Source organism: Schistocerca cancellata, chromosome 3 (assembly GCF_023864275.1).
Source record: "Schistocerca cancellata isolate TAMUIC-IGC-003103 chromosome 3, iqSchCanc2.1, whole genome shotgun sequence".
Classification (NCBI taxonomy): Eukaryota; Metazoa; Arthropoda; class Insecta; order Orthoptera; family Acrididae; genus Schistocerca; species Schistocerca cancellata.
The window spans coordinates 630,552,274-630,569,435 of NC_064628.1; the positions used below are offsets into that span (position 1 = coordinate 630,552,274).

Consider the following 17,162-nt stretch of genomic DNA (forward strand, 5'->3'; position numbering starts at 1 on the left):
GCGCTAATGACCATTGAAGTTTTGCGCCCCCCAAAAAAAAACAAAAATCATCATCATCTTTTTTCTTCTTCTTCTTCATCTTCACCTTCTTCATTGACAATACTTGTGGCAATTTCCCATTTAAATACCTTCATTCCAAAGGACTTCTTTCCTTGGGAAGCATGTATTTACAACACCAAACAGCCCGTATCTAATACATACGTGGAATACAATAGCAACTCTGCATTCAGCAAAAATATTTACTTTGAAAACCATTTTACATTTAGAAATGCTGCAAATAGAAAACATTAATCAAACACTTTTGAACAATCATGATGTGCCACAATAGCTGTACATCAGTTTGTTTAAACTACAAGTTCCAGTCAAATATAAAAGCTGCAAAACATTGGCTCCTTAAAATAATGTCGATTCATTAAATATTTTTAATGAAAAATCTGTAATAAAATGGGATATGCTTCTTAATTAGCTCGTCATCAAATCACTTCCCCAATTTCTTGAATTTTTCTTGCACTTTCTGAACTTCCCGGTCCACTTTAGACAGTTTCTTTGATCTTGTTGTTTTCTGCATGGTGAACTCGTCTGAATCACTTGCGTCATCATCACCATCACTGTAACATAACAGTAAATACTTTTTTAATCTACTTAACAGACTCTTGTGCATAAAGAACGAATTTTTACAACTTCAGTTGCAAACTAGAATGGATAAAGTGGAAACAAATGTATGATACACACACACACACACACACACACACACACACACACACACACACACACACACAAATGGAATAAAAAGCTACTATTAATCTTTTATTTGCATTATAAATATGTCTTAACGAAACTGTTTTTGAGAATGTATTAGTGCTTTGTTACATAATGTAAAGCTGTCTGAAAGGTGTTCATTTCTTGCTGCATCAGCAAGCATATGTCTACGAATAATGTTACAAGTGGTGATAATGAGCAAATTAAATCAGAATTATGTACTTTATTGCAGCTGTCTGTGAAAGCTTAATAAAACCAATTATCTTTTTACACCAGACTGTTCCAATCCACCCAACTGTACGAATACTGTGCATGCAGGACATTTTTGGCCACTTACAGCCACCTGAGCTCAGCTAGTGGAATACTATCGCATACGTTAAAAAATTCTTTCAGTGTAGAATTGAACATCACTTTTTCATTCTTATTTTTGTTGGTTTTTAGACATTGAAATAAATATATCATTATATGCCATACGTTAGTTGCTTGACCAGAGTATTAATTTAATGGTTTATTGAACTGCAACTGGTAATTGAAGACATAATATCCATTGGGCACCCTGACAACTTCTTATGTACAGAACAGGCATTCCAGCTTACATGTCTGCCTGGAAACAGTTGACCGGGCATGAGCACAGTGACCACAGTTTAGTTTTTTCGCCATTCAAGTGCACACATAAATAGCTGCTTGGCAGGGATAGGAACTGCAATATTGACTTTATTGTCATATTCAACAAAATCACTACCATCATCTACAGCAACATGAATTTTTGAGCTCAGAATGATCCCCAGTGTCTTCAACAGTTTTAACTGGAACTGTAACCACACCATCAATGACTGCACCAAATTTATCATTGGCAACATGGGACAATTATATACGTTTCACCAGCGTCATCTCAGTTTCAATATCCACCAATTCTTGCAGCACCAAATAATCCAATTCTTTGGAGAATCCTGCATGGTGAAAACAATTTTCAATTGTCTTTGACATGACAATATTCCACAGAGAATGCAAAAAAATGTAAAGCATCTAATAAACTCATTGCATGTTTACAGAGCACTTGTGTTTGGAGACAAAATACAAGCTTTTTGCTATTAATACCAATGTGTGGCTGAGGGGTTGTTGTTGTAGTCTTCAGTCCTGAGAGTGGTTTGAAGCAGCTCTCCATGCTACTCTATCCTCTGCGAGCTTCTTCATCTCCCAGTACTTACTGCAACCTACATCCTTCTGAATCTGCTTAGCGTATTCATCTCTTGGTCTCCCTCTACAATTTTTACCCTCCACGCTGCCCTCCAATGCTAAATTTGTGATCCCCTGATGCCTAAGAACATGTCCTACGAACCGGTCCCTTCTTGTCAAGTTGTGCCACAAACTACTCTTCTTCCCAATTCTATTCAATACCTCCTCATTAGTTATGTGATCTACCCATCTAATCTTCAGCATACTTATGTAGCACCACATTTCGAAAGCTTCTATTCCCTTCTTGTCCAAACTATTTATCGACCATGTTTCACTTCCATACATGGCTACACTCCATACAAATTGTTTCAGAAACGGCTTCCTGACACTTAAATCTATATTCGATGTTAACAAATTTCTCTTCTTCAGAAACGCTTTCCTTGCCATTGCCAGTCTACATTTTATATCCTCTCTACTTCGACCATCATCAGTTATTTCATTCCCCAAATAGCAAAACTCCTTTACTACTTTAAGTGTCTCATTTCCTAATCTAATTCCCTCAGCAACACCCGACTTAATTCAACTACATTCCATTATCCTCGTTTTGCTTTTGCTAATGTTCATTTTATATCCTCCTTTCAAGACACTGTCCATTCCATTCAACTGCTCTTCCAAGTCCTTTGCTGTCTCTGACAGAATTACAATGTCATCGGCGAACCTCAAAGTTTTTATTTCATCTCCGTGGATTTTAATACCCACTCTGAATTTTTCTTTTGTTTCCTTTACTGCTTGCTCAATATACAGATTGAATAGCATTGGGGAGAGGCTACAACCCTGTCTCACTCCCTTCCCAACCACTGCGTCCCTTTCATGGCCCTTGACTCTTATAACTGCCATCTGGTTTCTGTACAAATTGTAAATAGCCTTTCGTTCCCTGTATTTTACCCCTGCCACCTTTAGAATTTGAAAGAGAGTATACCAATCAACATTGTCAAAAGCTTTCTTTAAGTCTACAAATGCTATAAACGTAGGTTTGCCTTTCCTTAATCTTTCTTCTAGGATAAGTCGTGAGGTCAGTATTGCCTCACGTGTTCCAACATTTCCACGGAATCCAAACTGATCTTCCCCAAGGTCGATTTCTACCAGTTTTTCTATTCATCTGTAAAGAATCCGCGTTAGTATTTTGCAGCTGTGACTTATTAAACTGATAGTTCGGTAATTTTCACATCTGTCAACACCTGCTTTCTTTGGGATTGTAATTATTATATTCTTCTTGAAGTCTGAGGGTATTTCGCCTGTCTCACACATTTTGCTCACCAGATGGTAAAGTTTTGTCGGGACTGGCTCTCCCAAGGCCGTAAGTAGTTCTAATGGAGTGTTGTCTACTCCCATGGCCTAGTGTCGACTCAGGTCTTTCAGAGCTCTGTCAAACTCTTCACGCAGTATCGTATCTCCCATCTGCATCTACATCCTCTTCCATTTCCATAATATTGTCCTCCAGTACATCGCCCTTGTATAGACCCTCTATATACTCCTTGCACCTTTCTGCTTTCCCTTCTTTGCTTAGAACTGGGTCTCCATCTGAGCTCTTGATATTCATACAAGTGGCTCTCTTTTCTCCAAAGGTCTCTCTAATTTTCCTGTAGCCAGTATCTATCTTACCCCTAGTGAGATAAGCCTCTATATCCTTATATTTGTCCTCTAGCCATCCCTACTTAGCCATTTTGCACTTCCTATGGATCTCATATTTGAGACGTTTGTATTCCTTTTTGCCTGCTTCATTTACTGCATTTTTATATTTTCTCCTTTCATCAATTAAATTCAATATTTCTTCTGTTAGCCAAGGATTTCTACTAGCCCTTGTCTTTTTACCTACTTGATCCTCTGTTGCCTTCACTACTTTATCCCTCAGAGCTACCCATTCTTCTTCTTCTGTATTTCTTTCCCCCCATTCCTGTCAGTTGTTCCCTTATGCTCTCCCTGAAACTCTGTACAGCCTCTGGTTCTTTCAGTTTATCCAGGTCCCATCTCCTAAAATTCCCACTTTTTTGCAGTTTCTTCAGTCTTAATTTACAGTTCATAACCAATAGATTGTGTGACTGATAACTATCAACAATAATTGCATCTTTACATTTATCTCACAAATATTACTTATTCAACAAGTGTGTCCAATTGGTGAACACAGTAGTCACCATCTACATTTTTTTGTTCACTGTACATTTGACTAGTACAGTGATTTTCTTTCATTTTAAAACTCCATGGTTTTAAACTGGTCCCTACAACAATAGAGGGCTTATCGACATTACATCCTACTAACACTACCTTTTCCTTAGAGATTTAAGGGCAGGCAGTGGTAAACTGATCCAATATGTACAACGTCTACAGATAAAAATGTGGAATCAGACAAAACAGCAGCTGAAGAATAATAGGTGGCACAGGATGGCTTTTATGTTTCATTTTACATCACGTTACCATCTATCACATGAAAGCTGTTGTAAATAGCTGTAAGATACTTGAAGATGATCTGAAGACTGAAACATGAAATAAGACTTTGCTTTGTAGCTTTGTTAGCTCCATTGTAAGCAACATTCAACAATGCCATTCCTTTTATTGATACCATTGTTTACATTAATTAAGGTCTTGTAAGGGAACCCTAGCAGGCCTGGACCAAATAAACAACCGAGTCTATTCTTTGTGTAACTGTTACCATATGTTCTCTCTCTGGTTCGAAACATACTGCTCTCAAATATTGTTCTAATTTGAAATTTATTTTTAATTGCCATTGATAGTACAGATTTAGTAATGACACTCTAATTAAGATTTCTGTTTTTGACCATTTTTCATCAGCTGCCTTAAGAAGCGCCATCTAAATTCTAAGTGAAATAGTGGGTTGGTCGTTTCCCTATTTCTCAGCCATTGTGTATAATAAAGTAAATTAAGAATACCTATGTTTAAAAACAAAAAGCCACAAAATGATTATGACACAAAATTCACTAATTCAGACACACATTTGCAAAGTTCAACTCTCCCATATAATTCGTAAACTGACTTAAGTGTGTTGATAATGGAAGTATCCATGGACAAGCAATAACATAGCAGAAGTAGAAACCAATGTTTACTTTGTTTGGTGAGTGGGGTGGGGGAGGCAGAAATAAAAAAGAAATGGTCACAGATTGGAGAACGCAGGTATATTTGTTTATATCAGAGGTGAAATCTGTTCGTGATAATTTTTATTTCATGTTAAAAGAAAAAAAATTATATGAAGTATTTTGTTGGGACCATAGTATTATTTCTTGTTAAGTGATGTTCCGTACTAAGTGTTTGACATGAATTTTTTTATTTTACATTGAACTGTTGCACAAGTTTCCAGAGCATACTCTTGACAGCTGTAGTCCATAGGGATGACAACTGTGCAACAGAAGAATGTTTATACCTTTTTCATAATGCATATGGAACAGGGATACACATCTGGTCAGACAGACGGCTACTTGCAAAATACACATATAGTAGACAGTCTTTCTGGATTTGTATCGAACTGAAAGTGCATGGTATACTCTTATGTTGTAGGTCTACATCTGTGACACAGCCACCATGGACTATTGCTGACCACCAGAGGATGCACGTTCATCAATGGGAGGCATAACCGAAAACCACACTGGATAGTCTGACCTACAATAAGTAGAGAATCTGTACATCTTACACTGCCATGTGAGGGCTGAGAGCTTTGCATCTTATACTGATGCTATGTATGCCACTGTGGAAGGACGTACACACAGTAAGAGCCACACATTCTCCATGAATGGTTTTCCTGCATACCCTCTATTACTGGATCACATGTCATGATGCCTCGGCGCTTCCTTTCCTTATGATGTTCCGTGGATCTCCATTCCTCAGCTTATGAACGCAAATGTGCAATATTCATCTCACCTGCAGGAGAATTCCGAATCAGATGTCTCTGATATAACTACATTCTTCTTGTCTGAATCTGGAGTAGCTAGTGATTCATCAGTAGAGTCATCGAAGGTCTGAAGTACAGATACCTGCAAGCAACAAAGCTCTTAAAAATATAAATCTGTTTCTGGCAAATTATTTACCAAACCCAGAATACCAATAACAAATTAACATTGTAAATTTTGAAGTGTGTCATCAAAATAGGAAAGGGGGAAAAATACTATCGGACAAAATTTAGCAGTGTATTTAGTTGACACACATTGTGAAGCAGCTATTGGAAACTATTTTGTTATGAAGTATCGAAACTTCACAAGCATTCAAAGTAATATCCAATCACTGTAGGTCTCTGAATATAACAGGTTCAACATATTTGACATCTAAATGTCACTATCATTTAACTCTCTTTCGGTATACATCTTGAATGGATGTGTAGAAATTAATAGCAGGGCTAGTATGCAAAGTGATTCCAAGTGATGCTTAATGGACATTTCATGCAAATGCCGAAATTTCTCAAATATTCATCACACTGAGACATGAAGCACATTAAAACATGATAAATGGATATTATTACTCTATTTACATAAGAATATTTAGTTAAACTGTACATCAGGCAACAGGAGCAGCATAAATTATGTAATGGGCTTGTCTTATGCACCAATTGTTTACTACACTATGGCTTCAATGGTTCTCACCTTGACATTTCTTCTCGGTCTGCTCTTGGCTATGCTTTCATCTGGGTTTGGTGAAGGGGGCTCCTGCTGAGGTGTCTGCTCACACACGGTATTCTTTGTACGTACTTTCCTGGGTACAGACATCATAGCTACTGATCTTGAATTAGCTGCAGCTTTTCGACCTCTTCCCCTTTGTGGTTTAGTGACAGGTGCTGTTGGCTAGTTAAAAAGAAAATGTATGAGTATAAAATACCTTCAAGATCAATAGTAAGAGTATTTGTATTATTTTTTTAAAAAAAGTGAATATAAAGTGACACTGTAAGACACCATACTTTTCACATGGGATACATAGACTGTAATTGGGACAAAGGTACAAGGAGAAGTTAAAGATCCACCGTTCTGGCTTCAGGTGTGCCTATTGGGACCAACTGACTGCTGTGTGATACTCAGCCACTGACTTCATTAATTTAGATGCAGTGTGGGGTCAACACATCATTCTCCTGGATGTTGCAGACCTCTTAGCCGCTACTTCTCATTGAAGTAGCTCTACATTTGGTGTCAGGAGGCTAAGTGGAACTAATTTTTGTCCTCCCACCATGGAAAAATTCCTGGCAGTACGGGGAACTGAACCCAGTTTCTCAGTGTGGCAGTCAGCCACAATGACCACTCAGCAACGGAGGTGGACTGACGTGCGGTGCATGAAGCCATAAAATGATGATTGATTCTATTCTTAGGTCTTAGATGTATCCAGTAAATTAGTTCAGTCATGATGAATGAGAACTATGTAACTGTTTGATTAGAACACCAAGAAAATAATTTCACAATATAACCCGATGAATGTTTTATTTGCCTGCAATTAGTTTTGGGACCAAGCCTGTCTTTGGACAAAACATTCTCACCTTAAACATGATGTACATTATGCAGATTCAAATCAATCTGGTATGTAAACAGCATTCTGTACAGGTGAAGGTGCTACCTAGGAATGTAAATTCCGAGTTAGCACCTTCTGAAGTCATCCAGACACACTAAGAATTTTTACTTAACATCAACATTGATACTCCAAAACCAACCAAATGGTGTGTGGTGAGAGTACTTTTAGACCACTAACTGAACCCCCTTGCTTATTCCATTTGTGGAGTGGTTGGTTGTAAGCCTCTGTATTAACGCTAATTTCTCGTTATGGTCGTAGGAAATAATACATTTTTCGACTCTTCCCACAAAGTACTCTTTCAAAATATCAGTAGTAATAGTTTTCTTCAGTCCAGAGACTGGTTTGAGGCAGCTCTCCACGCTACTCTATCCTGTGCAAGTTTCTTCATCTCCAAGTAACTACTGCAACCTACAACCTTCTGAATCTCCTTAGTGTATTCATCTCTTGGTCTACCTGTATGATTTTTACCCTCCACGACTCCCTTCAATACTAAATTGGTGATCTCTTAGTGCCTCATAACGTGTCCTACCAACCTGTCCCTTCTTTCAGTCAGGTTGTGTCCCAATTTCCTTTTCTCCCAAATTCTATTCAGTACCTCCTCATTAGTTACGTGATCTACCTATCTAACCTTCAGCATTCTTCTGTAGCACCACATTTTGAAAGCTCCTATTCTCTTCTTGTCTAAACTATTTATTGTCCATGTTTCACTCCCATACATGGCTACACTCCATACAAATACTTTCAGAAAAGACTTCCTGACACTTAAAACAGTTAAAATGGCTCTAAGCACTATGTGACTTAACACCAGAGGTCATCAGTCCCCTAGACTTAGAACTACTTAAACCTAACTAACCTAAGGACATCACACACATCCATGCCCGAGGCAGGATTCGAACCTGCGACTGTAACAGCAGCGTGGTTCCAGACGGAAGCGCCTAGAACCGCTTGGCCACAGTGACCAGCTGCTGACACTTAAATTTATATCTGATGTTAACAAATTTCTCTTCTTCAGAAACGCTTTCCCTACCATTGCCAGTCTACATTTTATATCCTCTCTACTTCGACCATCATCAGTTATTTTGCTCCCCAAATAGCAAAATTCATCTACTACTTTAAAGTGTCTCATTTCCTAATCTAATTCCTTCAGCACCACCTGACTTAATGCAACTACATTCCATTATCCTCGTTTTGCTTTTGCTAATGTTCATTTTATATCCTCCTTTCAAGACACTGTCCATTTCATTCAACTGCTCTTCCAGGTCCTTTGCTGTCTCTGACAGAATTACAATACCACCAACAAACCTCAACATTTTTATTTCTTATCCATGGATTTTAATTCCTACTCCGAATTTTTCTTATGTTCCCTTTACTGCTTGCTCAATATACAGACTGAATAACATCGGGGAGAGGCTACAACCCTGTCTCACTCCATTCTGAACCACTGCTTCCTTTTCATGCCCCTCAATTCTTATAACTGCCATCTGGTTTCTGTACAAATTGTAAACAGCCTTTCGCTCCCTGTATTTTAGCCCTGCCACCTTCAGAATTTCGAAGAGTGTATTCCAGTAAACATTGCAAACATTGTCAAAAGCTTTCTCCACGTCTACAAGTGCTAGAAATGTAGGTTTGCCTTTCCTTAATCTATCTTTTCAAATAGTCTTAGGGTCAGTACTGCCTTGTGTGTTCCAACATTTCAACAGAATCAAAACTGATCGTTCCCAAGTTCAGCTTCTACCAGTTTTTACATTCACCTGTAAAAAATTCGTGTTAGTATTTTGCAGCCATAACTTATTAAACTGATAGTTCCGTAATTTTCGCACCTATTGACACCCGCTTTCTTTGAGTTTGGAATTGTTATGTTCTTCTTGAAGCTCTGAGGGTATTTCACCTGTCTCATACATATTGCTCACCAGATGGTAGAGTTTTGTCTTGGCTCGCTCTCCTAAAGCTATCAGTAGCTCTAATAAAGTGTTGTCTATTCATTGGGCCTTTTTTTGACTTAGGTCTTTCAGTGCTCTGTCAAATTCTTCACGCAGTATCATATCTTCCATCTCACCTTCATCTATGTTCTATTCCATTTCCATAATATTGCCTTCAAGTAGATCGCACTCACATAGATCCTATGTATTCTCCTTCCATCTTTCTGGTTTTCCATCTGACCTTTTGATATCCACGCAGGTGGGTCTCTTTTCTCCAAAGGTGTCTCTAATTTGTCTGTAGGCAGTATGTTTCTTACCCCTAGTGATATATGCCTCTACATCCTTGCATTTGTCCTCTAGCCATCCTTGCTTAGCCATTTTGCACTTCCTGTCGATCTCATTTTTGAGATGTTTGTATTCCTTTTAGCCTGCTTCATTTACTGCATTTTTTATATTTTCTCCTTTCACCAATTAAATTCAATACCTTTTCTGTTACCCAAGGATCTCTACTAGCCCTCATCTTTAACCTACTTGATCCTCTGAGGCCTTCACAATTTCATCTCCCACAGCTACCCATTCTTCTTCTGCTGTATTTCTGTCCCCTGTATTTGTCAATCATTTGCTAATGCTCTCTCTGAAACACTCTACAACCTCTGGTTTTTTAAGTTTATCCAGGTCCCACCCTCCTTAAATTTCAACCTTTTTGCAGTTTCTTCAGTTTTAATCTACAGTTCAAAACCAATAGATTGTGGTCAGAGTCCACATCTGCCCCTGGAAATGTCTTACAATTTAAAACCTGGTTCCTAAATCTCTGTCTTACCATTATATAATCTATCTGACACCTTCCAGTATCTCCAGGCTTCTTCCATGTATACAACATTCTTTTATGATTCTTGAACAAAGTGTTAGCTATGATTAAGTTATGCTCTGTGCAAAATTCTACCAGACAGCTTACTCTTTCATTCCTTAACCCCATTCCATATTCACCTATTATGTTGCCTTCTCCTCCTTTTCCTACTATCGAATTCCAGTCACCCATGACTATTAAATTTTTGTCTCCCTTCACTATCTGAATAATTTCTTTTATCTCATCATACATTTCATCATCTGCGGAGCTAGTTGGCATATAAACTTGTACTACTGTAGTAGGCGTGGGCTTTGTGTCTATCTTGGCCACAATAATTCGTTCACTATGCAGTTTGTAGTAGCTTACCCTCATTCCTACTTTTTTTTAAATTCATTATTAAACCTACTCATGCATTACCCCTATTTGATTTTGTATTTATAACCCTTTATTCACAGGATCAGAAGTCAGGTTCCTCCTGCCAACGAACTTCATTAATTCCCACTATATCTAACTTTAGCCTATCCATTTCCCTTTTTAAATTTTCTAACCTACTTGCTCAATTAAGGCATCTGACATTCCATGCACCGATCTGTAGAAGGCCAGTTTTCTTTCTCCCGATTACGATGTCCTCCTGAGTAACCCTGCCTGGAAATCTGAATGGGGGACTATTTCACCTTCGGAATATTTTACCTAAGAGGAAGCCACCATCATTTAACCATACAGTAAAGATGCATGCCCTCAGGAAAAATTACAGCTGTAGTTTCCCATTGCTTTCAGCCGTTCGCAGTACCAGCACAGCAAGGCAGTTTTCGTTAGTGTTACAAGGCCAGATCAGTCAATCATCCAGACTATTGCCCCTGCAACTACTGAAAAGGCTGCTGCCCCTCGTCACGAACCACATGTTTGTATAGCCACTCAACAGATACCCCTCCGTTGTGGTTTCACCTACGGTACGGCCAATGTGTATCACTGAGGCACGCAAACCACCTCACCAACTGCACGGTCCATGGTTCATGGTAAACCTCCATAATGCACAATGTCTCTCTTGCAGCATCTGCCACTGGAGTTTGCTGAGCATCTATGTAATGTTCTCTAGCATTCAAATGTTCCAATGACAAAATGTGCCACCTGTCATTGCATCTTTGCTCTTTTCTATCACTCCTACGTGGTAAAGGTCCCAGATTGAAGAACAATAGTCATGAATTACTCAAACAAGTGTCGTGTAAAGCCACTTCTTTAGTGGATGAATTACTTTTCCTTAAGGTCCTTCCTATGAATCTCAGCCTGGCATCATCTTTTGCTATTATTTCTTTTATGTGGTCATTCCACTTAAGGTGCTCCGCATACACTCTCCCAGTTACTTTACGGTGGTTACTGTTTCCAACAATGTGTCATCAATAGTGTAGTTGTACTGTAGTGGATTTCTTTTCCTATGTGCATGCAATGTGTTGCATTTCTTTAAGTGCATGGCCAACTGCCAGTTTCTGCACCATTCATCTATACTCTTGTAAGTCCATCTGCAAATCGTTACTGTCTTCTGGCATTGTTACCTTCTTGTAGACAGGCACCATCTGTGAACAGTCTTTAAGAGCTTCTGACACTTTCTAATTGATTATTTATGCACATTCTTTACAGTAATGCTCCTTACAAACTTCCTAAGGGTACACCTGAAATTACCTTGACATCAGTTGATTTTGTTCCATTAAAAGTATTGAGCCCCGTCTACAATGAAGTCTAGAATCCAGTGGCAAATGAGGTCCAATACTCGGTAGGCTCATATTCTTTTAACTAAACAGCAGAGCGAAATAGTATCAAACGCCTTCCTGAAGTTGAGGAACATGGCATCAATCTCAGCACAGATGTCTATGGCACTCAGGATCCCACAGAGGAACAGAGTGAGCTGAGTTTTGTAAGATCTATGTTTATGGAGTCCTTGTTTATTTTTATGTAGGAGATTTTTGTTCTCCAAAAACGTCATAATAAATGAACGTAAAATGCATTCCATAATTCTATAGCAGATTAATGTCAATGATATAAGGCCTATAATTATATACATCTGTCCTACAATCCTCCTTGAAAACTGGTACAACCTGAGCTTTTTTCAGTCACTAGGTACCCTTTGCTCCTCCAAAGATATACGATAAACTGCTGCTAGAAGGGTAGCAAGTTCTTTTGCATAATCTCTGTAGAATCTTAAGGGTATCTCATCTGGGTCCTGACGACTTGCCACTACAAAGTGATTGTAATGGTTTTTCTATTCCATGATTGTTTATCTGAATATCTGCCATTTCAAAGTATGTGTGATGACTGGAAGGAGAGACCATACAACGATTTTCCACACTGAAACAATTTCAGAAGACCGAATTTAGTGTTCCACTTTCTCTCTATAATTTTCTGCTTGAATGTCATTAACAGAGTGACTGAATAGACGATTTTGAAGCGCACACTGATTTTACTGAGACCAAAACGTGTTACTTAAGGTTTGTAGTCAGAAAGGTTGACAAAATTTTACTTTCAGAGTCATTGAACGTTTATCTCATTGCTCTCTTTATACTCATTTTCCTTTCATTCAGCTTTTTTCTATCAGCTAGGTTTCAATTTCTCTTGAATCTATGATGAAGCTCTGTTTATGTAGTGGGTTTGTAACATGGCTAGTAAGCCACTAAAATACTGAGTGAGGTAGACATAGGTTTGGTTGGGGAAATGCCGGCCGCATATAACAACAAGTCTTTGAATGTAGTAATTGGAAGTAGAGAGCTCTGCAAGAATGAATTTCGACATAGTCTGGTTCACTGACGGTTCGAAAATGGGCCAAGGTTTTGGGGCCGGTGTATACGGGTTGCAGCCCAGGCTGGAGAGTGCAGTCTCTCTAGGGAAGATGGCCACTGTGTTTCAAGCAGAAATATCTGCTATCAGGGTGTGTGTGGAGGAGAATTTGCGAGGTTCTACAGAGGTCATAGCATTTTCATTTATTCAGACAGTCAAGCAGCCTCTGCAACAAGATCAAAGATTGTGTCAGAATGCCACAAAGTCCTTGTTGAGCTAGGGGAAAGCATTAGGGTAAACCTATTGTGGGTCCCTGGTCACTCAGGGATTAGTGGCAATGCGCAAGCTGATAGGTTGGCCAAGTTAGGGGTGACACCATTTATTGGACCAGAACCTGTGTCCGACAATCACCAAGACGATGATCAAAATAAAACTATGAGGCTAGACAAGGAGACAGCATGCAGAATATTGGGCTAAGGTCCAAAAGCAAAAACATGGCAAAGCCATGTTCTAAGAGAAGTTTCTCAATCCTGGGCTTGAACAGGAGAGCAATGAAACTCATAGCTGGACTATTGACAGGCCATGGGAATTTCAAAAAGCACCAACATACAATGGGGATAATAGAAGAAGACCCCAAATGTTGGACGTGTGTTGTGGGTGAGGAAACCGCATTACATTTGACCTTTGAATGTGTGGTATTGGAGATTAAATGAAACACAATATTCAGATCAACCAGACCTGAAGAAATTGTGTTTAGCAAAGCACTGGTTAAGGATCTCCTTGCACTGTTGAAGGGCTTGGTTGGCTTTACTAGAGACACAGGAAACGATACCGCAAAATAAAACCTGTTCCGGTGCGGGCAGCAGTGGGCTTACTTCCCCGATAAAATCAATCAATCAACCTCACGATAATAATCAAATTCTTTACTGCAATAAATGTGTCATCACCAATGGTGATTAACCTACACTTATAATAAATTTCCATTTTGGATTTACGATTTTGTTGCTATTCACTTCTGGTTTCAACCAACTTTCTGCTACTGATACTATCTGGGCAATATACCATTCAATGAAAGATACAAATTCTGGGACCTTACCATGGATGCTCCTGCAGTTTGCTAAATCATATCACTCTTTTCTATTTCTGATCTATGGGGATGAGCATTCTCTGGGAATAATTCGGCAGAGGTATATTCGATTTTAGCGGGCAATTCATCTCTTATCTCGAGGGGGGATTCTTCTAACCTAAGAAACCAGAACGTGTATGCCACACACACTCTGCTACACCAGTAGCCTCTTCCTGCATGTAGTGCATGCCTGACCTATTACGGGGAGCACTACAACTCTTCACCTGATAACGGAGGTTGAGAAATTCTCATGCAATACATTCACCAAATTGTCTGAGCCTCTGACTTGGTCCTCTCGTTTGGAGCAGAGTAGAAGAACTAAGTTCGGCCCTGGGTATTATGCTACAAATAGTGAGCTTAGCCTACATCCACGTGCTCTGCTTGCTGTCTTCACCAAATAAGCCATCCATCTGTAGGAACTGAGGATGGCCCCGCAATCCAAGCAGTAGGCATCATTTGTGCTGACATGAGCCATGATTTGCAGCCAGTTGCACCCAATGCACTTGACCGCCACCAGCAGAGCCTCCTCCACATCTAGGACAATAACCCCAGCAAACATACTGAGTGCACACTGGCATTCTTTCCTGATCTGCTTGCTATTTCCATGAGGCGCTCCATTACACACCTAATGTTGGGGCTCCCAATGATTAGCAAACTCGCCTTCTGCACTTTTACAAATTGGATAAGATAAATAGACCACTGGACCAAAAGAAGAGGCATCTCACACTGGCTCAGAACTGTTAACAACACTGGGTAGAACCTCGTACCTGTTGCTAAGGTGTAAGGGGTCAGTTGTGCAGCCAGTTCCCACTTTCACCGTTCCACCCAGAGAGATGCGAACCCACTAAGTCTGCCACTCATTCTTGACTGAAGACAGACTGATTAGAAATTCGTATCTGAAATCAAAGTGGTGAATGGGTCACCAGAGAATTCCAACAGCATCAAAGGAATCACAAGTCTCATCTTTGGTGTCCTGATGTTGCAGCTTTGAACAGTGGCCAAAAGCCTGTTGACTGTGGCCAACACAGCTTCCATCTGTTTATGGGCAGTGGCCAATTACCTTTGCATCCGCACACAACAAGACATATTGTTACGTGTAAAATCACTGTGTGAAATTTCAAAAAATACAAACAAAACAATCTTGACTAACTGAGAAAGAACAAACAGATCCCGCAAATGAGAAAATTACCTGACTGGTGCTACTGAAGATGGGGTGGACGCAAGACTTAAAAGGAGAAGAATAAACATACACTGAAATCTGCTGTGTATAGTTTCCATTATGGCGCAACATTGCAAATATCCATAAGTTCTTAAAACAGACTTAAATTTCTCTGCTGGCAACAGATGTGTAAATAGTTACTTGCCACTAGAGATCTGGCTTTCACAAAAGCTACTGCAGGAAGTAAATATGCAAGCTCTACATGTAAATAAACACTAATCAATCAGAAAAAAATACAAATAATATTCACTCCTTGTCAGAAGCTTGTTTAGAACAAAGGCATTGAGCTAAACTAAACACTGTGTGCTAAGACTAGATGCTGGCACTGTTGATACTGGTTGCTCCACTTGCCTAACCTTAGGCCGACTAATAAACAAGTGGTCACAGCAAACAAGTCACAAAATCAATGGGAATCAAGAGGACACTAGTGCTCATGGTAATTTTCACAACAGCTAATGTAAGAAATGAATTCACAAATCACATTGTTTAAAAAAAGAACCACCCAACAACTAATTGTCAGTACTCTTCCAAAGGACAGACTGAAGGATGCTACACTTTCTAATAAAAAAAGAAAAAAGAAAAAAAAAGTTACTCTGAATTGGAACAATATAATGAAAAGGATAGTTATTACTCACCATATAGCGGAGATGCTGAAGCACAGATAGGCACAAAAAACAGACTGTCAAAGTGAGCTTTCGGCCACCACAGCCTCCATAAGGAACACACACACACACACACACACACACACACACACACAGTCTCTGGCTGCTGAGGCCAGACTGTGAGCAGCAGCGCATGATGGGAGAGGTAACTGGGTGGTAGGTATAAGCAGGGTAGGGGTGGGGTGGAGGACGGTAAATTGCTGATAATGGCAGCATTCAGGGACGAGGTGGAGAGAGGGTACGGCAGCTATGTGCTGTCAGGAGTTTAGATGGAGGGTGGAGGGGAAAGGGGAGCAGAGAAGGACAGAAGTAAAAAGACTGTGGATATGTTGGTTGAATAGAGGGCTGTTTAATATTGGAATGGGAACAGGAAAGGAGTTAGATGGGTAAGAACAACGAAGGTTAGGGTCAGGAGAATTACAAGAACGTAGATACATTGCAGGGAGAGTTCCCACCTGTGCAATAAGAAAAACTGGTGTTGGTGGGAGGGGCCTCGATGCCACAAGCAGTCAAGCAGTCACTGAATGAAGAACGTCATGTTGGGCAGCAAGCTCAGCAATGGAGTGGTCCAGCTGTTTCTTGGCCACCTTTTGTCAGTGACTATTCATGCAAACCGACAGCTAGGTGGCTGTCATGCCCATGTAGAATGCGGCACAGTGGTTGCAGCTTAGCTTGTAGATCATATGACTGGTTTCACAGGTAGCCTTGCCTTTGATGGGACAGGTGATGCTTGCGACTGGAATGGAGTAGGTGGTGGTGGGAGGATATATGGGACAAGTCTCGCATCTAGATCTATTATAAGTATATGAGCCATGAGGCAAGGTGTTGGCAGCAGGGTTTGTGTAGGGATGGGCAACAATATTGTGTAGTTTCAGTGGGTGGCAGAATACCACTGTGGGAGGGGTGGGAGGGATAGTGGATAGCACATTCCTATTTTCAGGGGAAATGAGAGGTAGTCTAAACTCTTGCAGAGAATGTGATTCAGGTGCTCCAGTCCTGTGTGGTACTGAGTCACAAAGGGAATGCTCCTCTGTGGTCAGATGGTGGGACTTTGGGAGGTGCTGGGTGACTGGAGAGATAAGGAATGGGAGATCTGTTTTTGTACAAGGTTTGGAGGGTAATTACAGACTGTGAA

The 17,162-nt window shown here is 39.8% G+C and overlaps 1 protein-coding gene across 2 annotated transcripts in view; it reads right to left on the bottom strand.

Moving 5' to 3' along the window:
* Positions 1-201: 201 nt before the first annotated feature.
* Positions 202-17,162, bottom strand: part of LOC126175556 (condensin complex subunit 3) — a 186,706-nt gene continuing 169,745 nt past the window's right edge. For both annotated transcript variants that reach the window (XM_049922405.1, XM_049922406.1), the window contains 3 exons: positions 6,579-6,776; positions 5,863-5,975; positions 202-608 (listed from right to left, as the gene is read on the bottom strand). In XM_049922405.1, the coding sequence (XP_049778362.1) occupies positions 479-608; positions 5,863-5,975; positions 6,579-6,776 (441 nt within the window). In that variant the 3' untranslated portion in view covers positions 202-478. The remainder of the gene's footprint in view (positions 609-5,862; positions 5,976-6,578; positions 6,777-17,162) is intronic.